General features: G+C 43.2%; 1 protein-coding gene across 4 annotated transcripts in view; it reads left to right on the top strand.

The window, feature by feature from the left end:
• ANKH (ANKH inorganic pyrophosphate transport regulator) overlaps positions 1-24,416 on the top strand; it is a 171,419-nt gene that overhangs the window by 79,732 nt on the left and 67,271 nt on the right. For all 4 annotated transcript variants that reach the window (XM_086361259.1, XM_086361258.1, XM_086361261.1 and 1 more), the window contains exon 2: positions 18,466-18,682. In XM_086361259.1, coding sequence (XP_086217385.1) covers positions 18,466-18,682 — 217 coding nt within the window. The remainder of the gene's footprint in view (positions 1-18,465; positions 18,683-24,416) is intronic.

Below are 24,416 nucleotides of genomic sequence, written 5' to 3'. Positions count from 1 at the left end.
AATTTATCAAAAGGGACTTCCCTGATGGTCCAGTGGTTAGGACTCTACCCTTCCATTGCAGGGGTCACAGGTTCAATCCCTGATCAGGGAACTAAGATCCTGCATGCCACAGTGTGACCAAAAAAAAAAAAAACTTTGCTCTGTGGAGTGGTTCCCTGGCTTTTCATCTATCTTCTGTGTATTCATTTTTCATTTTAAACCATTGAAGTAACATACGTTCTTTGTCACAAGGAAAGCTATACAGATATGAGTGTCAAGCTGATTATTTTCCTCTTCCTGCCTCCCTTCATCCCATCTCTCCTAAAAATAAACAGTATTAAGGGTTTGGTGTATGTCACTCTCCAACTTTCTCTCTGCTTATCCCCATATATTTACCCATTTTTGAGGATCTTTTTTTAAAAAAATTTTTAGTGGAGTGAGAATATACTATATTGCTTACAGTACAACCTTCAGCTTCACACTATGAGCATGAGCTTTTATTTCCAGTTGGATATGTTTAGTTGCACCTCAAGCTCTGTGATTGCTGGTCAGCATGTCCCTGTGTGCATGGACCATATATGCAGCAAATAATAATCATTATTACTTAGCCTTTCCCATGTTGGCAGACAGACAGATTGTTGGCAACTGTCTGCCATTGCAAAGAATGCTTTAATGAACGCCTTTGTTTGAGAGGCATCCTGTACTCGGGCTTTATTTTGTTTGGGTAGATTCTAACAGGACATTACTGAATTAAAGAGACGGTATGCTCTAAATGGTAATATCTTTTGACATCTTCCTTTGCCAAGGATTAGAGTTGACACTCCAGCCAGTCCTGTATGAAATTTCCTTTTGCGCTGTATCTTCACTGGAGGCATGGAAGGAGCACCTGATGTGCCCAGTAGGTCTGTCTGGAGCCAGAGGGGGCCTGAGCTCCTGCCCCACTGGCAGCAGGGACATCAGGGTCTTCACATTCGGAATCACTGGGATCTTGAATGGGGTTGTGCTGTTGGGTTGGTCAAAAAGTTCATTTGGGTTTTTCCATGTGTGTGTGCATGCTAAGTCACTCAGTCATGTCCAGCTCTTTGCAGCCCCATGGACTGTAACCCACGAGGCGACTCTTGTCCATGGGATTCTCCAAGCAAGAATACTGGAGTGGGTTGCCATACTCTCCTCCAGGGGATCAAACCCACATCTATACATCTCCTGCATTGGGCAGCAGGTTCTTTACCACAACTTGGGAAGCCCATAACATGTTACAAAAACTAACGTTCTGGCCAACCCAATACTTTAACGGAGGCCCTTCTCAGGTGCTTACAGGAAGCTTCTGTGCAGGGAGCTTTCTGAGCCACTCATCCTGCAGAACTTCTCTGCCAGACTGCAGGGTCAAGGCTGACCAGGCCACAGGTCAAGGCCACACTCTCCCATCTATGCCAGCATCACTTGCAGCCAGGAGCCCACCCTAGACTCCTTTCAAAGGGAAAGACCTCAAGGGAGTCTTCACCCAGCCTAATCTACCTAAGGCTCTCAGATTCCTCAAACTACACTGCCATCAGAAAAAAGTAATGATTTCTTTTAGGAATATTTGCTTCTAGTATTTAACCATCTGGATGGGCATTGCAGGGGGGATGTTTATCCCACCTGCCCCTACCCCTCCACCTGCCATCCTCAGTCTAGTGTTGAAGGAGGAAAGAGTGCCATACTCTAGATCTCCCTGGCTTCTGGTTTGGGCCACACCATGTATTAACCAAGAAACTTGGGCAAGTCACAGAATCCCTTTGAGCCCCTTTTCTATAAAATAGGAATTTTCCATGCTTGCTCTGTTGCTGTAGCATTGTTATATACATTATATAAGATAATGTGTGAAGGCCCATTCAAGATTCTGCCACACTGCCTATGTAAGAGGTTGGTATTCTTTATGTGATCCATAAGTCACGTTTCTGGAATACATTATTGTACACTCAGCAAATATACTTCTGTGGCTGCAGCATCCTTGGGGCTCTGAGGGCCAAGTGGACAGGGCCCACATGTCTCCTTTCATTGGGTCCTTTCGTCCCCTCATTCATGTAGACGAAAGACAGTGCTTCAGTCTACTCTGAATTCCCAAGATCCCAAACCTGAATTATAGTGAATCTGGATTTGCAGAAGGAAGCTCAGTATGTGCATTTACTGGCTCATTATTATGTACATGAAATAGCAAGTACAAAATGAATTCATTCTCTCTTTAGAAATTTTCAAAGCAGTTCAATTTTACCCACACCATTCTATAGCTTATTCCTTTATCATATCACTTTTCTGGTGAAAAATATTCATCACAAAACATGGTTATAGTTGTAAAAGCAAGCAAGAGAGCAAGTGAATCACTCAGCCGTGTCCGACTCTTTGCGACCCCATGGACTGTAGCCTACCAGGCTCCTCCATCCATGGGATTTTTCCAGGCAAGAATACTGGAGTGGGTTGCCATTCCCTTCTCCAGGGGCTCTTCCTGACCCAGGAATCAAACCTGTGTCTCCCACATTGCCTGCAGACACTTTACCATCTGAGTCACCAGGGAAGCCCCCAAACACTGGGCTCGTCCAGGATATGAACCCAAAGACAACATAAATTCAGAATATGTAGTTCTTGAGCCCTTGCTACAACTACTGACACCATTTGTCTCTTGCCTGGTTTGCTTGTGCTACAGTGACACTTGTGTCCCTTCCTTGTTTTGTGTTCTCAACAGTTTACTCAGTGAGATGATTATACTTTACCTATAATCTCAAAGTCAGGTCAATAATTTAGACCAATAATAGCAGTGGAGGTCCTGACAAGCTTATTCACACAGCAAAGAAAACAGTGGCGTAGCTTTATCCCATTGTATATCACCTACTTGAATTGTGTTGGGATTCCTTTCTCAGTGTGTGTGTGAATCTGTGTAGCCGTGCACCAGTGTGTGCATCCATGGGCTGGAAGGACCAACCTGTTTAATGACTAATTTTGAATCTCACAGTCACCTCCAAAAATCAGTCAGTTCAAAAGCCCCAGACCCTTAGAGATCTTTCACAAAATTTGGTGTGTGCTAGTTACATAAATACCAGCAGTGAGTCATAGCTGAACCCTGAGCAGCAATAAATGAATCCCACAGTTGAGAATCCAGTAGGAATTCTGCACAAGCTAAAGATTCTAGGATGATGCATTATCCCAAGTGTAAAGGAAGATCAGAGACTTTCTGGAAAGGTGTCTCTCGAAGGCTGGAGAGCCTCTTAGCGTTTCTACCACCCTAGTGATGGAACTGGTACATAAGCTCAGGGAGACGCCCATGTGGTCTGCGTTCCCGGGTTTCATCCATACTCTCTGTTGTGTGGTGCTCATGCCAGAGCCTTAGTGACCTGATTTCTCTTAGCCTCATTTTCTTCGCACGACTCAGATGTATGATGACTTCAGCATCACTCCTTCCATCTTCCACTTTTATCCTCGTAGTGCTTGCAACACATCACAGTTTAAAAAATAATCCTGCGTCCACGTCTTTGGAATTTTCCATAAAATCAGTCTTCATCCCAAAGTTCTTTGTGTACTGCGCAGCTAATCCTCTCTGTTTAAAGAAAGCATTTGGCCCTGACTGTGAAGTCTATTTCAAAGTGAAAGGAGGGCTTGGTTCAGGATAACAGAATGATGGTTAAGATCTTAAGCCCAGAGGTCAAGATGTTCTGGCTTCTTCTCCCAGCTCTGTGCCTCCTAGACAAAGTGGTTTAGTCTCTCCATGTACCAGTGTTCTCGCCAGTAAGCTGGGAAATAATAATATATCCCTGACGGAGTGGACAGGAGAAGTGAAGCTCTTAGAACAGTGTCCATCACAGCACAAGATCCAGGAGATGTTAGCTTCCAAGACATTTCCATCATCGTTACTATGGTGGTCATTGGATTTCATAAGCTCCACAGGCAAATCAGCATAAGCTTTTTCTTCTCTTAGAATAAATACATTTGTAAATGTCAATACAAGCGCATTGATGACATTTCAGAATGTTGCAGTTGAGTCAGGAAAAGGAATGGAGCTTCAGAGCTGCTTGCTCAGAGGTCTACAGCCAAATTTAAGATGCTAGAGGAATCAAGAAAAAATATCTATTCCTAATCATGAAGACAGTATTAAGTAAGCAGAATACATAAGTATGTGCTCAGTTGTGCCTGACTCTTTGTGATACCGTAGGCTGTAGCCTGCCAGGCTCCTCCATCTGTGGAACTTTCCAGGTGAGAATACTGGAGTGGGTTTCTATTTCCTTCTATAGGGGATCATCCCCCACCCGAGGGATCGAACCCACATTTCCTGTGTCTTCTGCACTGGCAGGCAGATTCTTTACCACTGTGCCACCTGGTTTATAGGCAGAAAGAAAGCATGGAAGGTTAGTAAGAAGGCTCCCCAGATCCCAGGGTCAGTCTATTCCAGGCTACTGTTTATGGAGCTGTTGTTGTGTTAGTTGTTATTCTGTCTTTTGAATATAAAAGCATTTTAAACTTGGTTTTAAAGTGGGATGGATATAATCTTGACATATTAACCAAGAATTAGCATTATTTGGGGACCATATAACTTTATAAGTATTAAAAACTAGTAGGAAATATGGAATTTTAATAGTAAAGGTGTGCGATCAAGGTGAGGAATACATAAGGACTCTTAAATAGCATGGGAAGTGTTGGTTTTTTAAAGTGTGCTAGAATTTTCATAGTAATATTTCTTCCTTGTCAAGTCTCCCACCATCTTGAATTAAAGTTAAGTTTAGATAAATAGTGTTAGTCACTCAGTCGTGTCCAACTCTTTGTGACCCCATGAACTGTAGCCCACCAGGCTCCTCTGTCCGTGGAATTCTCCAGGCAAGAATATTGGAGTGGGTTGCCATTCCCTTCTTCAGGGTATCTCCCTGACCCAGGAATCGAACCTGGGTCTCCTGCATTGCAGGCAGATTCTTTGCCATCTGAGCCACCAGTGAAGCCCTAAGCTTCGTGCTCAAATGAAAGATCAAGAGGATTTGAGGAGGGTCCTGTGACACTAAAATTTATCCTTGAGTGAACTAACATCTTTCTGGAGTAAAAGATCAAAAGTAAAATGCTTTTTCTTTTCCCTGAAGTACTGAAGAAACCAACAGTTGAAAATTGAGTTTGCCAAATTTGGTACCTGTTTGGTAATTTGATCTTTATAGAAACTCCTCTCCAGGTGTGAGAAATGACAGAGAAAAGCAGTGTTATATTTTGGACATGCCCTGTGTTGTCTCCCAGTCTTCAGGAAGCACTAAGTACGGATGGTGCTGCCCGGAGCAAAGACTCTGATGACCAAAGCGACCAGGTTTCATTTTAGCACCACTCCCTTTAAACCACAACCTTGTGTGTGGGTGTCAAGCTCTTGGCCAGAGCTCCATAGACAGAGTGAGGCTGTCTCCTTTAGGGAGTTATAGATCCTTGAGAAAATAAAACATGGCTGGAAAACTACCGGGAAGATAAATGATCTAATTTAACCCAAACCACTGTTTAAAATACAGACAAACAGAACAATAAGAGTGGAAAATTATAGGAACCCAGACTCTTTGAGAGGATTGAAATCCAAGGTGCTGATTATCCATGTCACTGGAAGACGCTGTTCCCATAGGTAGCTCTGCTACACACGTACTTCTGAATTTTCCATTTCCCACAAATGCAAATTTTCTGAGGACCTTAAGTTTGAGAAAAAAATTTTAATGATATTTCTTTTGCCACAGTAATACTGAGTTGCTCCATGTCCATGTCACAGAACGTGTAATGGGATGGTTGAAGCTATAGACAGAGGAATAGTCTTTTATCAAAGAGATTAAATGATAATCTAGCCAGATAGAACATTACCCATCCCTTGTCCCACTGGTTTTTCTAATCCAGGGTGAAGCAAGTAAAGAAAGTATTCATCTTACTAGAAGTAAAGTAAAGGGACTTGCAGCATTTTATGTAATAGTCTGTTATTTTAGGGAACAAAACCAGTTTCCAAACCAACACCTTTTTCTGACAGGTTTTTTTTTTTTTTTTGAAGTATAGTGGTTTACAATGTTGTGTTAATTCCCGCTGTACAGCCAAGTGATTCAGTTTTACCTATATACACCTTCTTTTTTATATTCTTTCCTCTATGATTTATCACAGGATATTGAATATAGTTCCCTGTACTATAGAGTAGGACCTTGTTGTTTATCCATTCTATATGTCAGAGTTTGCATCTGCTAACCCCAAACTCGGGCTTCCCAGGCAGCTCAGATGGTAAAGCGTCTGCCTGCAATGTGGGAGACCAGGGTTCAATCCCTGGGTTGGGAAGATCCCCTGGAGAAGGAAATAGCAACCCACTCCAGTACTCTTACCTGGAAAATTCCATGGACAGGGGAGCCTGGTAGGCTATAGTCCATGGGGTCACAAGTGTTGGCCCAACCCTAAACTCACAGTCCATCCCTCCTGCCCCTCCTCCCCTCACCTTGGCAACCACAAATCTGTTCTCTACATCTGTGAGTCTGTTTCTTTTTTGCAGATAAATTTGTGTCAACTCAGCACCTTGTTGTGGAAAAATTTGAAGAGCCATTTCTATATGAGCAACATGATCATTTTCTTAGCGTGTGACCATAAATGTCAATTACAAGATTGGCATCCAGCTGTCCTTGGCACTGCTGAACTGGTGGCCCTCTCTCCCCAAGCCTGCTTACCCTTACAAGCACCCATCCTTCTGAATTTTGAGATTATCACCCTGCTTACCTGTCAGGGCACACTTAGCTCTTCGCAGGGTTCTCTCAGCTTCTCTGAGAAGATTCTCCTTTGAATTTAAACTTCTGATTTTCTTTTCATGGCAGCTGACTTCTGTTATAGGACTTGACTTCACAGGGGGACAGCTTGACATCCAAAGGACATGGGGGGAAAAGGAGCCGGAAAAAATCTTTGGTTAAGCTTTACACTTGAGTCTAATCATGTGGCCCAGTGCTAAATCCTATTTATGTCCACGTGTCTACTGTTAAGGAGTCACCTTATCCAGGATTTATTGGGTGCCCCTGTGACAGGGTAGAAATAGCAGGGGCAATGCTTGTCTATCTCGTGAGAAAATATCAGAGCTACAGGAAGGTATATGGTGCCACTGCCATATCTTTGCATATTTCAAATACATCAGTTCTACCAAAAATAGGTTTATTTACCCGGAAAAACCAAACCTGCTGTCAGAGGATTTTATGAAGGACAAGATACATCAGCTGGATGTTAGTTAACACATTTTTTTGGTTCACAGACTGAATTTTGGTTATGTGGCATGCATTGTGCTGGGTAGACACAGGAAGGCTGGTCAGCAGTAGTAGTCTGGTGAGACGAGCAGTTGAGTAACCAGGCAACCACAGTGCAGCGCAGTGAGCCCAGAACTGGGACCTGGGTCAGGGTACCAGGGAGCATGGCAGGTTGGGGGGTGTGGGGGGCACCTTCCAAAATGTGACTCCTGAACTGATTATGAGTTTACTAGGCAAGTGAGATCAGGCAAAGGTAAAGGTGATCCTGTATAGAGAAAAGAACTTGAGCAAAGACCTTTAGCTGAAAGAGAACATGGCATATTCAGAAAACCACTAATAGTCCAGGTGTACTTCCCCAGTGGCTCAGCAGTAAAGAATCACCTGCAACGCAGAAGAACCAACTTCGATCCCTGAGTCAGGAAGATTCCCCTGGAGGAGGAAATGACAACTCAGTCCAGTCTTCTTGTCTGGAGAATCCCATGGACAGAGGAGCCTGGCGGACTACTCTCCAAAGGGTCTCAAAGAGTCGGACATGACTGAAGCAACTGAGCACACACTCATAAAACACAGTGCCAGGCAAGCATAGAGAGTTGAGATCAGACAGACAAGCAAGGTCAGGTCACGAGTGGCCTTTATGAGAGGTCACTCGGTGCACAAATATTTATTTATAGGTTATTTATATATTATATATACAATTTATATTTATATTATTATAGATTATTATTTATAGATTTTATAGATGTCATCTATGCATGAGCCGGACACTGCCCCAGACCCTGATGGCAACTTTTATGGAGCCCACGGTCTGTGAACAGGATGCAGCCTTGAAGCACCTCGATGCCCTTGTAGGAATTTGGATTGTGTAATCTGACCATCATGTGGAGGGAAGAAGAGCTTGGAAAGGAGAAGACCACCAGTGACTTGACACAAGGCACGGTGGTGGGGCTGGAGAGAACTAGGCAGATTCAAGAGTGACTAAGGGAGGAGTATGGATAGAACCAAGCCATCAGTGAGTGTGACGGCTGAAAGGCATCCAGGGGGATCCTCAGGCTTCTGGGCTTAAACCTTGGATGCATTCATTCGAAGGAAACCCAAGAGGAAGGCCAAGACTGTGGGAACCCAGGTAGCCCAGTAGATGGTGAAGTTTTCGAAACGTGGAGTGTGAGGAACCAAGGGGCGTTCAGATGGAGGTGAGTGGATCTGAAACTTAAGAGAAGCCTGGAAAATCTGGAGAGATGGCCCGGAGACTCTTGAGCGGACAGGGAGCGATTGAAGTTGCGGTGAAGGGTAGGGGTGAGGGGCGGAGATTGCTGAGTCAGAGTGGAGAGCGCCAGGAGGCGAGCGGAACCCTGGGAACACCAGTATTTAAGAGACAAAGAAGAGGCATCCATCCAGGAGAAAGAACTGGAGCAGAAGAGCTAGGAGGAGAACCTAGAATCTTTTGTCATCGAAGACAGGGAGGAAAAAGTGTTTGAGTAGCCCAGAGGGCAGATCGGCTGAGAGGTCGGAAACAAGAAAACCAGAACCGGAAGTGCGCATTTAGTTCGGCGGGAAGAGCCTCTGTGGGGGAGGGGGAACCGGAACCGGAACCCAGTGGCTGCATTCAACGCAGCGTTCTGTGCTGACTCGTGTGGTGTGCCCAAAGCCTGTTAGAGCTGTAGTTCTGGGTTCCGGCACCTCTGAGGCAGCTATTGTAACAGGCTGAGGAATACATTGTTTGGAAAAAGTGGAAATAAGAAGCACAGGTGGCACATCATAGAAGTCATCTGTGAAAGGAAGGTGAGAAAGAAGGCCATACTGAGAGAAAGAGAGGAGTCAAGAGAAGCTTTATTTTTCAGAGGGAAGACACTTAAGCATGTTTGAGGATAGGAGAGGGCCTGTGGAAAGGTGAAAAGTGTTAGTCGCTCAGTCATGTCTGACAGTTTGCAACCTGGTGGACTGTAGCCGGCCAGGCTCCTCTGTCCATGGGATTCTCCAGGCAAGAATACTGGAGTGCGTAATCATTCCCTTCTCCAAGGAAAGAGTCAGACAAATAGCAAAGATCAGACAAGCGGGAGAGGAAGATAGTGGCTCCTACCCAGGTCCAAGAAACAGAAATGCAGAGACCTGCATTTACAGAGACGTGGATGGACCTAGATTCTGTCATACAGAGTGAAGTCAGTCAGAAAGAGATAGGCGTATTATATGCGGTATGGACCCCTAGGGGGAATGGGGAGGATGGGATGAATTGGGAGATTGGGATTAACATATATATACACTACTATGTATAAAATAGTTAACTAATGAGAAGCTGTTCTACAGACAGGGAACTCTACTCGATGCTCCGTTGGTGGCCTAAATGGGAAGGAAATCCAAAAAAGAAAGATATATATATATATATATCTGATTCACTTTGCTGTACAGCAGAAAATAGCATAACATTGTAAAGCCACTATATTCCAATAAAGATTTTTTTTTTTTAATAAAGGCAGTGTGAAAAAAAGAGAAATGTGAAAACCCAGGAAGCTAGCCCTGGTCAGACAGGCCTTTCCACTGTAACACCAAGAGGAGGTGGAGAAGGGTTTGGGAAACGTGCTTTGTTGAGCATTGTTTTACAGAGAGAAGCAACCGGAGAAATTTAGTTCCGACCTGATGGATTCCCTATTGCAGATGAAGTGGAAGTGAGGTTATCTGCCACTGAAGAGGGAACAAGGCAGCTGAGAAATTCAGAGAGCACAGATGGGAAGGATGGAAGGATAACTGAGCAGTGAACAGCCCGGTTGAGGATGGAGACCAGTGAGTCCTGGCAGCAGCCTATTTGTCACATGTTTTATTCCAGCCACTCTCAGAGCCTTCTAGATGAGGGTGGAGTGGGTAAATAATTCGATGACTCCAAGGTCAGAGATTTGCAGACAGTGAATTGTAGGTATTGACAATGGTGTAGTTAAAGTGATAACCATGACATGGAGGGTAAAATAAGGCAGGACAGAAAGGAGGAGCCGAGGGAGGAGATGGGTGAGATGAGAGGGCAACAAGTTTAGCAGAGTTCAGAATAGACAGAAGGGGAATGACAGGAAGAGCCTCAGATTCCCGGACAGGAGATCAGCCGTGGTGGCCTCCAGGCCTACTCTTAGGGACAGGGTGTCACCTCTTGGACCTGTTCCCGGGGTGGGGGTAGGGGGAACAGAGCTCTACCCAGCACCCAGCTAGCGAGGAACACCTGCTGTTCACATTGGTGTGAAATGATGGGCAGGATTGGGGTGAGGCAGTGACTCTTAGTTTGAAGACACTCAGTGTGCAGTGTCAAGATGTTTCTGGTCTCTAGAGCCCAAGTTTAAAATGTTAGGATCTCTTTTAGGGTTTAACAATCTAAGACAGTTCATACCAGAAAGGTCACGTGGGATTTGTTAGCCATTTCCCTAGAGGTTGTGGGTTTTCTTAGGGTTTTCTGTTCTGTTTTGTTTTATTTTGTTTTTTTCTTTTTCTTTTTTTTCCCCCACTTTTTAATATCCTGTCATTTTGCTGACTTTCGGGAGGAAAAAATTTAAACCCTAGAACACCATGAACCTGGCAGATACTGGGAGATAAGAAGGCAGGTAGGACCTGAAGAAAGCCTTCTGGAGCCAGATAAGTTTTGAAGTCAGATGTTGCACACTGCCGAGGATCCGCAGCACAGAGAATGCTGATCTGAAGTGTGATGAGGGCTGTGTGCCAGCCATCTGGGCCCAGAACCAAGCTGGGTTGAAGGGCAGCTTATAGTTATAGTGGTTGGAGTCCTGGTAGATGTGGCCCTAAAGTGTCTTTACTCTGGAAAACTTGTGAGTCCTTAGACACTTGATTTGAACAGAAAGTGAACCACTGTACTTACAACTCTCTAGGGACAGAATTGTGACTCCAAGTCTAATTCTTTCCAAAGACATCTCAGACACCTCCTTAGCTGAATTTCAAGACTGCAGCACTTGCTCTTTCCCAGCCTAAGCCGCCATTCTTCCCAGTCTTGGCTAAAGATGCAACCGTGTTCACAAGTGACCAGCCAGGACGCTGCTAGCTAACTGATGGATGCTGACCCAAGGTAACAGGGAAGGTTTGTTTACATGTATTTCTAGAAAGATACGAGGTTGAATCTTAGACTCCTTTCCATCTGTACCCTGGCCAGATGATCTCATTTAGTTTCTTGCCTTTAAATACTATCTATATGCTGACGGTCTCCAGATGTCCACAGCCCAGACTTTCCCCTGTACTCCAGGCTCACATAGCCAAATGTCTTACCTGATTTCTGTGTTTGGAATCCTACCAGTGTCTCACACCCAGTAGGGGACTGCCCAATGGAAACCTTGGTTTTCCTCCCCAACCTTCTCTCCCGAAGTGCCCTCACTCAGTAAGTAGTAACACCATTTAAGCAGTGACTCAAGCCAAAAAAACTAAACAGTTCTCCCTTTTCCTCACACCCACCATGTAGTCCATCATTAGTTTCATTTATTTTACCTCCCAAAAGCTTTCAAGCCAGGGCAGTAGGGGGATGAATTGGGAGATTGGGATTGACATATATACACTATCGATACATATACTCACTATTGATAACTAATGAAAACCTACTGTCATAGTACAGGGAACCCTACTCAATGCTCTGTGTTGCCTAAATGGGAAGGAAATCCAAAAAAAGGGGATATGTGTACGTATAACTGATTTTGCTTTGCTGTACAACAGAAACTAACACAACATTGTAAGGCAAGTATACTCTAATAAAAATTAAATTAAGAAAAAATACACAAAAAAGCTCTCTAGTCCATCAACTTCTCTCTGTCTCCCCATACACCCTCTTCCAAGCCATCACCTTCTCTTCTCTGGATCACCAGTGGACTCCTCACTTCCTGCTCTGTCTGACCCTCTCCAGGCCACGTCCGTGCCTGCAGCCAGGAGGATGGTCATTCCCACCTGGGCTCGGACCCTTTGACGGCTTCCCGCTGCTCTTGGATCAAAGCCCCATGTTCTTTACTGTGACCTGCGATGACTTTAGCACTACCTACTCTTCCGAATTCACCTTATATCCCCTCTACTCTCATTGGCTGCCCTCCTGCAGGTCCAGGTCTTCCTCCAGCTCTTCCTACAGCGGGTTCATTCTTGTTCTTCAACTCTCAGCTCAAATGTCACCTCTTTGAAGGAGTTTCCTTGTCTGGTACCTCTGAATAGGCTCCTCCCAGGAATCTCCAGCTCAGTAATTTCATTTCTTCAGCGTCCGTCGTGGGAAATGTTTATACTATTTGTGTATATTTCACTTCATGCCTTCAAACCCTCATCACTCACCTATCATGTGATCCCCTGTTATGTTTAGGACTGGGAATGTGGTATGAACCTAAGTTCTCTGTGCCCTGGAGCTTACATCCAATGGAGAAGGTAGATAGGAAGACAGATGACAAGTAAATAGCCAAATAACGTCTGGCCACCTGATAAGAAGAGCTGACTCATTGGAAAAGACCCTGATGCTGGGAAAGATTGAGGGCAGGAGGAGAAGGGGACGACAGAGGATGAGATGGTTGGATGGCATCGCTGACTCAATGGACATGGGTTGGGTGAACTCCGGGAGTTGGTGATGGACAGGGAGGCCTGGCGTGCTGTGGTTCATGGGGTCGCAAAGAGTCGGACACGACTGAGTGACTGAACTGAACTGAATGAACATGCTATGAAGAAAAACAGGGTAAGCAAATTGAAACGACAGATAAAGCAAACCGTAGGTGACAGAAGGGTGCCTGAGAACTAATGGCTGATAAGAAAACATCACAAATAAATAAGCAATAGGTGCTTTATTCAAACTAATTTGAAGAAGTAAATTATTATGAGAAAATTAATTTCAAGCCATACCTCACAATGTAAGTTCCAGGAGGAGTAGAAAGTTAAATGTGCAAATGAAACTATAAGCTAAACAAAATTGCCTTAGCTAAGGATGAGTAAGAATGACGAAGTCCAGAAGTATGGAGAGAAACTCCATGAAATGAAGGATTGGCTGCATAATAACTTCATATTTCTGGTATCAAAAGAAAATCATAAAATTAGGAAGGGAACAAACTGAGGGAAGTACTACAAATGCCAATAATAAAAGGCTCATAATATTAGCATAGCAAATCTCCTCAATTCTAAAGCTGTTTTTTCCTTGCATTTTAATGCTTCTTAAAGTCAGGATTTGTTTTGTCATCACAGCATACATTTAGTATGGCCAATAAGAATGTTAAAATACTAGCTCTTACAGACAATAACATCTTCATCTTACAATCAAAATGTGATTTTTTTCCCAAGTGTACACAAATTAGTATCAACATTGAAATTCCTAGTAGAAAACACCTAATTCATTCGTTCATCAAACAAATTCTTGAGTGTTTATAATGTAGCAAGGGGGCCTTCCCAGGTGGCACAGTGGTAAAGAATCTGCCTGCCAAAGCAGGAGACTCCAGAGACGCAGTTCGATCCCTGGGTGGGGAAGATCCCCAGAGTAGGAAATGGCAACCCGATCCAGTATTCTGGCCTGGAAAATCCCACGGGTGGAGGAGCCTGGTGGGCTAGAGTCCATAGGGTCACAAAGAGTGAGACGCGATTGAGAGGCTGAGTGTACACGCACACACAGTGTAGCAAGGTGGTAAGTGTATGGTGGTAAACAGAATGGGCATAAATCCTTGCTTTCAAGTGCCTCTTCTAGGCCAGTTGTGCGTGGTGCCCTGTATGCTACTTATAGACGATCTAAGATCTATTATTTCAGCGAGAATAAGAACTGTGATAGAAGCAGATCCAATCAAGTCAGCATGGCTCTAAACCCTGTGCTTTTTCCTCAAATTACCATAATTGTTGAGCTTAGCAGAGTGTTCACATCCAGTCTTGCTGACAGAGCTGTCATTCCTTATGTAATTTGATTTTCTTTCCTGCCTCAGCACTGGGTTTAGGACCCTGTCAAGGAGAAGTTGGTGGAAATAGCATTACCGTGGATGCCCCAGCCAGACTGATTGCTTTTTAGCAAAGAATAAAGCTTTGCCAGCAAGACACCTAAAAAAACTAATCCTACGTTATTTTAAAACTTGTGCTAATATGTAATATATCATTATATATTAATTATATCATTAATTATATATTTAAGTGCATGCTAAATCACTTCAGTCATGTCGGATTCTTTTTGACCCCATGGCCTGTAACCTGCCAGGCTCCTCTGTCCTGGGATTCTCCAGGCAAAAATTCTGGAGTGGGTTGCCATTTCCTACCCCAGGGGATCTTCCCAACCCAGGGATCAAACCTACATCTCTTAAATCTCCTGCATTGGCAGGTGGGTTCCTAACCACTAGTGCCACCTGGGAAGCCCTAAATTATATTTAATTTAAACTATATATTTAAACTTGAACACAATTTTAGCAATGAAAAGCAAGCAGTTTACAGTCAGAGTGGAGAAGGATGAGAAGGAAAAAGAACAAACCATACACTGTTCTCTATGACTGAGAGAAATGTAATTAGAAGCTGTATTGAGCGGGGGTCCCTGGAAACAGAGCATGCCTTGGGAAATTTTCATGTGACTGATTTATTGAGTGTGTGCTCTTGGGAGAGGGGGAGCGGGAAGCAGTGGGTGGTGAGGAAAATTTAAAAAGGATGTGGTCTTCTCTGGACACTGCTTCCCACCTGATCCCACAGGGAGCTCCGGAGCATGAATTGTACCAGCGTTGATCCCACAGGGAGGCAGGGGAGGTGATCTTGTATATCCCTGTGTCAGCCCTTCATTGTCTGGGTGCTGCCTGGCGGGGGTCAGAAGTGCCCTAACCAACCCAAAGTGGCTGGGAGCAGTGTTTCCTGAGAAGGAGGCAGCTGTGAGCCTTGAGTGGCCAAGTCCCAGGACCTGGGGATGGATGTGCTGACCAGTAAGGGGCATCTGGGTGGGAAATCAACCACATCTACTGTAGAGGTCTGAAAGGAAATTAATCTGGGAAGATTATCGAGTGATAGATCTTGACACATAGCAGGAGTCCTCTGACACCATACACCTTTTGAACACAGGATTTATTGTCAAAGAGCTTGTTGGTTTTTAGTGTGCTTCAGGCTGATAAGATGTTAGATCAGCTTTGGTAGAAGGAAATTTGTTCCTAAGGAAGGCATCGTGTCAGGTATGAAGGTTCTGATGGAAAATTTTAAGTTATTACTGAAAAAAAAGGAAAAGAGAATGAGAGGTATAATTGGAAGCAGTTATCAAAAACTACCTTATATAATCGTACAAATGTTATTGGCTCAGCGGGTAAGGAATCTGTCTGCAATGCAGGAGACACAAGAGATAAGGGTTTGATTCCTAGCTTGGGAAGATCCTCTGGAGGAGGAATGTCAACCCACTCCAGGATTCTTGCCTGGGAAATCCGTAGCCTGGTGGGCTGTGGTCCATGGGGTCACAAAGAGTCAGACATGACTGAGTACATAGCATATGACACCTTATATAACACCACCTGTCAGAAGAATGACACTGAATTTCTACAAGTATCATATACTTTTATTATAGATTTTTCTAAAATAACCTTACACATTGGTATTTTCTACAATAAATACATTTTTGGCTAACTGCTTTGCATAGATTGTTCAACTACATAATGGTAGGTAAACAACAGGGACACTTGCCAGAATCCCTGGAATGTACAGCACCGAGAGTGAGCCCCAGGATCAGCAGTAGACGCTGAGTGATAATGACGTGTCAGTGTAGGTTCATGGACTGTAGTCAGCGTAGCTTTCTACGGGGATGCTGTGTGTGCTTGGGGAAGAGGGAATGTAGCAGCTGTCCGTACTTTCTGCTCCACTTTACTGTGAGCCTAAAACTAATCCGAGAAATTAAGTCTATTTTAAAAGTGTATATACAATGGAATATTAGTTATAAAGCAGAATGAAATAATGCCCTTTGCAGCTGCATGGATAGATCTAGAGATTATCATAGTAAATAAAGTCAGAGAGAAAAAAACAAAAACATATGATATCACTTCTATGTGGAATCTAAAAAAATTATACAAATGAACTTATTTATGAAACAGAAACAAACTCACAGACAGAAAACAAACATGGTTCCCAAAAAGGAAAGAGGGTGGGAGAGGGATAAATTAGGAGTTCGGGATTAACAGATACACACTACTATATATAAAATAGATAACCAGCAAGGATTAACTGTACAGCACAGGGAACTATATTCAGCATCTTGTAATGAACAATAATTGAATCTGGAAAAGAATATGTTTAACTGAATCACTTAATTACACACCAGAATCTAACCCAGCATTATAAATTACCTAAACTTCAATAAAAACTAAATTAAAAAAATGAGAAGTGTATGCAGAAAGCTGATCTCCTGCCTGTGCAGTTGCCTGTTCCTAAAGACAGAGGTGATATTCTGGTGACATTTTTATTTATTTATTTATTTTTGTAGTCAGAAAAATTCATTTATTTATTTATTTTAATTGGAGGCTAATTACTTTACAATATTATAGTGGTTTTTGCAATACATTGACATGAATCAGCCACGAGTGTACATATGTCCCCCATCCTGAAGCCCCCCACCTCTCTCCCCATCCCCATCCCTCAGGGTCATCCCAGTGCACCAGCCCTGAGCACCCTGTCTCATGCATCGAACCTGGAGTGTGGTGATCTGTTTCACATATGATAATATACATTTTTCAATGCTATTCTCTCAAATCATCCCACCCTTGCCTTCTCCCACAGAGTCCAAAAATCTGTTCTTACATCTGTGTCTCTTTTGCTGTTTCTCATATGGAGTCATCATTACCATCTTTCTAAATTCCATATATATGCCTTAGTATACTATATGGGTGTTTTTCTTTCTGACTTACTTCATTGTGTATAATAGGCTCCAGTTTCATCCACCTCATTAGAACTGATTTAAATGCATTCTTTTTAATGACTGAGTAATATTCCATTGTGTATATGTACCACAGCTTTCTTATCCATTCATCTGCTGATGGACATTTAGGTTGCTTCCTTGTCCTGGCTATTGTAAACAGTCCTGCAATGAACATTGGGGTACACGTGTCTCTTTCAATTCTGGTTTCCTCAGTGTGTATGCCCAGCAGTGGGATTGCTGGGTCATAAGGCAGTTCTATTTCCAGTTTTTTAAGGAATCTCCACACTGTTCTCCATAGTGGCTGTACTAGTTTGCATTCCCACCAACAGTGTAAGAGGGTTCCTTTTCTCCACACCCTCTCCAGCATTAATTGTTTGTAGACTTTTTGATAGCAGCCATCTGGTGACATTTTTAAAACAAAGTTCTTCTACTTAGACATCCATTCCCACAAGCTCCGATCTAATTTATTCGTCTGTGTGCTCAGTCTCGCAATCTTATCCCACTCTTTGCAACCCTATGGACTATAGCCCATCTAGCTCCTCTGTCCATGGAATTCTCCAGGCAAGAATACTGAAGTGGGTAGCCATTCTCTCCCCCAGAGGATCTTCCAGGTTCAGGGATCAAAGCCCAGGCTCTGTGTCTCCTACGTTGGCAAGTGGATTCTGTATCGCTAGTGCCAACCTGGGAGGCCCCAATTTACTCATCTAGTAGGTGGAAAAGTTAGAAGCTCAGAGGGTGGTCCCTCATAGGGGATGGTTAAAACAGAGTATTCTATGGCCACATCTCCAGCAAGAATTATTCAAAAACAGTGTATTTAAAGATTTTCTTTTCCTATTTGTCTGCACAAAGATCAGGAATATATTTCAAATTAAAGCACAATAAGAATCAGGTGAATAGCATCCACAGATGGTATAAAAATTCCATCAATACCCATTTTCATGACATAGAGCTTACATTATGCTATGAAGGATACATACATAAGTACAATATTTCACACATACATACACACAGGGGAAAAAAGGACCCATCACCCACTCCATATAAAGTGGTTGACCCATTTCCAAAATGTCTGTTGCTATTGTGTAGATTCAGCCTGCAAATAAAATTTAACATGTTAACCTTTTAACCAGAACATCTTAGAATTATTTTCTGATATTAACATAGAACACTTGTTGGGTTTTTTCTGTTCCTTTCATAGGAATTTCATAGGTGATAGTGGACAGCTATCTCCCCCATAAGAAGATATTTCAAACTGAAGCTAATATGGATGAAAATGAAAATAAATAACCTTTATCAAATTACAGTGAGACTTACCCTATAAGCTGCTTAGCGTTCCTATGGAAACACAACCTGCTGCGTTTTATTGTGGGAGAGAAGACGACGTTTCTAATGCTGTTTGTGGGTCTCTTCCCTCCACAGGCCTTGAACCGGGGGATCGCTGCTGTCAAGGAAGATGCAGTGGAGATGCTGGCCAGCTACGGGCTGGCCTACTCCTTAATGAAGTTCTTCACAGGGCCCATGAGTGACTTCAAGAACGTGGGCCTGGTGTTTGTGAACAGCAAGCGGGACAGGACCAAAGCTGTCCTGTGCATGGTGGTGGCCGGGGCCATTGCCGCCGTCTTCCACACCCTCATAGGTAAGACTGTCGGTCGTCCCTTAAGAATCCAGCTTTGCCAATTCCCTGTTCCTCTTAATCTATTTATGTGTATTTATTGTAGTAAGTGATTTCTTCCATAATTATTAAGTATCATGAGAATTTTAAGGGCTGGGGGGAATGGAGTTGGTACTTCTAGGGCAAAAAAAAGAGACATCCTTTCTCTAGGAAATTGTGTGTCTCTGGTTCCCAAACCCTGTGTCAGAGAAGGAGGAGTTCCATTAATATGTGATCAGATTTAGGACTTCCCTGGTGGCTCAGATGATAAAGCGTCTGCCTACAATGCCGGAGACCCAGGTTCAATCCCTGGGTCGGGAAAATCTCCTGGAGAAGGAAATGGCAACCCACTCCAGTATTCTCGCCTGGAAAATCCCATGGACGGAGGAACCTGGTAGACTACAGTCCAAGGGGTCGCAGAGTTGGACACAACTGAGCAACCTCACTCACTTTTGTTAAGGCTTCCCTGGTGGCTCAGATTATAAAGAATCCATCTCAATGTAGAAGACCAGGGTTCGATCCCTGGTTAGGGAAGATCTTCTGGAGAAGGGAATGGCTACCCACTCCATATCCTTGCCTGGAGAATCCCATGGACAGAGGAGCCTGGCGGGCTACAGTCCTTGAGGTCAAAAAGAGTCAGACATGACTGAGCAACTAAGCACAACATACACACACACACAAAGATAAAAAAAGTCAGGTGCTTTTGTTAGACAGACGTTACTTAACCTTTTTTTTCAAATTGAAGTGTAGTCGATTTACAATATTGTGTTAATTTCAGGTGTACAGCACACTGATTCAGCTATATATATAACTTTTTCAGATTCTTTTCTGTTATAGTTATTACAAGATATTGACTAGAGTTCCCTGTGCTATACAGTAGGACCTTGGTGCTTATCTACTTTATCAGACTCACTTAATCTTAAGAATAAAAACAGAATGAGCATTATTTAGGATTAATTCTCATCAGCAGTGAAAACAAATGAGATTGTCTTCTGTATTAAAATTGTCTCATTTTAGGACCTCATGCTTCTATTTTAGATGAGACTTGACACTCTGGGCATAACATTCTTTGCATCAAACAAGAAAATTAAGTCACACAGAGTGATTGACCTGTGGTTGGAAAGCCCTTTCCTTTAGAGTCAGAGCTCTACTTCTGCTGCCTTCAGGGTAGTGATAAAAACCCTTAAGGGCACAATTTCAGAACCTGTAGACTTCAAAACAGCTCAGCTTACCTGGCATAAAAGTTGAATGACCCATCTACTGAACCCAGTTACATGAAGCCCGTGAACAACCCTTCACAAACCCGTTGTGTGTCTTCAGCTTGGCCCTGGTTGCCTGAGAACCATGAATGTCCGTGCTGAATGAAGAGCCAGGAGATTAACCCACACCATTTCCCATGTACTCAGGTGTCAACTCAAGTTTACTCATACAATTGTGAATCTGAAAGTAAATAGAGCCAGCTCTTTGTGGGTTTCCTTTTTAATAGAGCATAGGATTTTGTGCTAAGAACAATGAGGACCAGAAGATGCTTCCCGTGGGCCAAATATCCAGACCAAGTGTTGCTGTTGATCATTTTCATTTGGACTGAGAGCTTCAGGGTGTGGGGTGGAGAGGAGATGCCTTTCTTGCCCTCAACTTACACCCTGAATACTGAGCTCTCTACTGAGTTTTAAAGGAAACTTCAGCAACAAGAATTCATCTGGGCCATTTTCATAGATGGCACAGTGGCTCAGTCAGTAAAGAATCTGCCTGCAGTGCAGGAGACCTGGGTTCGATCCCTAGGTCAGGAGGATCCCGTGGAGAGGGAAATGGCAACCCACCACAGTATTTTTGCCTGGGAAATCCCATGGGCAGAGGAGCCTGGTGGGCTACAGTCCACGGGGTTGCAAGAGTCGGACACGATTTAACAACTAAGCTGCCACCAACCAACACCATGTGTATCTGAGAAAATGACATACGTGAAATGAGCAGGTCTAAATAAGTTTTTGCCTAAAAAAGGAAGACAAATTAGTTCCTTTTTATAAAATTCCTTCCAAATAAACCCAACATTTCCTGTTTTATGAGGGAATGAGACTTTGGGACTCATAGCTAATTACTAGCTGTCTGTAATTAAGGAAAACTTGAGTTTTCTGTGTTATTGACGCTGTTGGGAGGAACAATTTGGTCACTGAAATAAAAATTGAAGTCATTTTCTAATTTAAATCCAAGTTTTTCAACTTTAAGATGGAATCCTAAAATCTTAAATTTGAACCAAAATGGTTCTACCTCCAGATATTTAACAACTGTTTTTATCACTGTTGATATTTTTACAATTACTATATAACATTTCCCCCCCCCCAAACAAATGCTTTCCACAGTCACTACAGAAACACATATCAATTTCTTTCAAACATTTAAAACTCAAAATTTAATGATTTTTCCACCTGTAGTATATTGGGCTCATTTCAATTTTCTGTCTAAGGGTTTAATTCTTCTCTTGCCTTGTCTGCTACATCAGACATATTTGCTCATCTTCTTGTCTCCTCTTTCTGTTTTTTTGTTTTTGTTTTTAAGTATCCTGTAAGTCTTTCTGGGGCTTCCCTGGTGGCTCAGGAGTAAAGAATCGCCTGCAATGCAGGAGACACAGGAGATGTGGGTTCAATCCCTGGATGGGGAAGATCCCCTGGAGGAGAACGTGGCAACCCACTCCAGTATTCTTGGCAGGTAGATCCCGTGAACAGAGTAGCCTAGCAGGATGCTGTCCATGGGGTTGCAAAGAGTTGGACACAACTGAAGTGACTGAGCACTCAAGCTTTTCTGTCCTCAGATCTTGCCAATGGTTTCCCAGAAGCTTGACCACAAGCTCCAGATAGGATGTTGATCTCTTTGCGTCATTTTCCAACATAATTTTCTCATCATCAATAAACATCCACCCATTTAGTTTCTACGTTACAATGTGTCACCTACACTAGACACTAAAACCATTTCTCATGTCTTAGTCATGCTAAAAACAGCTACTTACATCTCTACTTAAACAGTTAGCTCTCAGATGTCTATGCTTGGGACAAGGAAACAGTGATAGATAAAACAGAAAGGCAAATATTCCAGATATATTTGACTTGAGAAGCCATCATCTGTTCTCAGGCAGTCTTCTAATTGTATTGCTTGGCCTGAGAGTGAAATGAGTATGTATTTAGCTCAGTAGGCAAAGAATCTGCCTGCAATGCAGGAGACCCAGGTTCAATCCCTGGGTCGGGAGGATCCCCTGGAGATGGAAACAGCAACCCACTCCAGTATTCTTGCCTGGAAAATCCCATGGACAGAGGAGCCTGGCAGGCTACAGTCCATGGGTCTCGAGAGTCGGACATGACTGAGCAACTAAACCACTACCACGACCACCATTCCTCACACGAGCAGCTCCTCGGTAAGGCTCAGAGTCCGTACAAGAAGCAAGGTGTTCCCGGTTCACCAGCTTAACTCACAGGGTGAGAAACCAGAGTGATCGAGGCCAGAAGCCTAGTTTCTTTATATTCCTTTGTTCAGGCGAAACCAGTCTTACTGCCTTAAATGTTCGTTTTTAGGTGCTATTTCCCTATCTCCTTAATGGATTTCTTTCTTTTATCAAGACCTTCTAACTTTTCCATAGCATTTATGTAAGGACATTTGAGAGCAGAGGGGAGGAAGAGATTCTTTCTCTTAGGGTTGTGTTCTGAAAAGCTCACGAGGTGAGTCATCTTCTGTTGTTATTCGGTCAGTCGTGTCCCAGTCTGTGCGACCCCGTGGACTGCAGCACACCAGGCTTCCCTGTCCTTCACTATCCCCCAGAGTTTGCTCTGACTCATTTCTATTGAATTGGTGATGCCATCCAACCATCTCATCCTCTGTTGCCCATCTCCTCCTGCCCTCAATCTTTCCCAGCATCAAGATCTTTTCCAGTGTGTCAGCTCTTCACATCAGGTAGCCAAAGGCTTGGAGCTCTGGCTTCAGCATCAGTCCGGAAGGAGTATTCAGGCTTGATTGGTTTGATCTCCTTGCAGTCCAAGGGACTTAGTCCTCTTCTAACTGGCTTTGAAAACATGAGCTGTATTTCAGCCCGTGCAGTGTTCAGTTGCTCCAGTCGTGTCTGGCTCTTTGCGATCCTGTGGACGTAGCCCACCACGTGCCTCTGTCCTTGGGATTCTCCAGGCAAGAATACTAGCGTGGGTTATTACCATGCCCTCCTCCAGGAATCAAACCTGCGTCTCTGACATCTCCTGCATTGGCACGCAGGTTCTTTACCACTAGTGACATGTGTGGATCACGCATCCCTTTCTAATTTTTCCCTTATCTTTGATACAAGATGGACTTGTGAGTTTGACCCAAGGCTCTAAATGACTATTTTGTCTCACCGCATAAGATTACAAATGGTGACTTTTCTTATCTATTATGTTTCCTTAATTCCATCCAATCTCAGGCTGTGGCTTTAACACCACCACCCTATTGGGCGTTTGTTTGTTTTTTCAGTTTAATGGCCAACTCCTTGATTTCTTTTTGCTTTGTTTCCTAATTTACCTGTTTATTCATTTTATTCTTTACCATCATAGTTACTTTTCCCAGCAAGATGTCATCTGTAGTTTTAATGAATATACTTCTTTATTCAAACACATTTATAGATAAAATTCGACCATCCCTTATGATATTATTAGCATTCTTGTTAATTCTAAAGAGACATACCATTAGTATTAGTAGAGCTGACCTTCCTGCTTTTCACTTGAGGGGCTTTGACTAAAGGGGAGTGAGACTAAGAATTGCCCTTTTTTTAACTCACTTTTTGGAGAAGGTGATGGCAATCCACCCCAGTACTCTTGCCTGAAAAATCCCATGGGCGGAGGAGCCTGGTAGGCTGAAGTCCATGGGGTCACTAAGAGTCGGACACGACTGATCGACTTCACTTTCACTTTTCACTTTCATGCATTGGAGAAGGAAATGGCAACTCACTCCAGTGTTCTTGCCTGGAGAATCCCAGGGACAGAGGAGCCTGGTAGGCTGCCGTCTATGGGGTCGCACAGAGTCGGACACAACTGAAGCGACTTAGCATCAGCAGCAGCAGTAACTCACTTTTAATCCCTGTCTGTCCTATCAGTGGTCCAACAAATTGCTTACTGACCAAATAGTATGTGCGTGTCGTTCAAGTCCTACTAACGATAAGCTGGGTACAGAAGTGAGACGAACACAAAACAGATGGTGGCCAGATACACCCTTCTTCTCAAAGAGATGTAGTTAATGGGAAAGTGTGCCTGTTCAGCATGGATTTCTAGAAGCAAAAGCTATTTTCAGCTGTGAAAATTTTTATGATACTGTAATATGTAGCATTTATTTTTCTCTTTCTGACTTAAACTTCACTCTGTATGACAGTATCTGAATCTATCCACATTCTCAGCAAAGAGCACAGTTCCATTCCTTTTTATGGCTGAGTAATGGAAAAAGCAAGAGAGTTCCAGAAAAACATCTATTTCTGCTTTATTGACTATGCCAAAGCCTTTGACTGTGTGGGTCACAATAAACTGTGGAAAATTCTGAAAGAGATGGGAATATCAGACCACCTGATCTGCCTCTTGAGAAATTTCTATGCAGGTCAGGAAGCAACAGTTAGAACTGGACATGGAACAACAGACTGGTTCCAAATAGAAAAAGGAGTACGTCAAGGCTGTATATTGTCACCCTGCTTATTTAACTTATATGCAGAGTACATCATGAGAAA

The sequence above is a fragment of the Bos grunniens genome, chromosome 20 (assembly GCF_055505025.1).
Source record: "Bos grunniens cultivar Pamir isolate PY7600 chromosome 20, Bosgru_T2T1.0, whole genome shotgun sequence".
Taxonomy (NCBI): Eukaryota; Metazoa; Chordata; class Mammalia; order Artiodactyla; family Bovidae; genus Bos; species Bos grunniens.
This window is presented reverse-complemented; position numbering and strand designations above follow the sequence as displayed.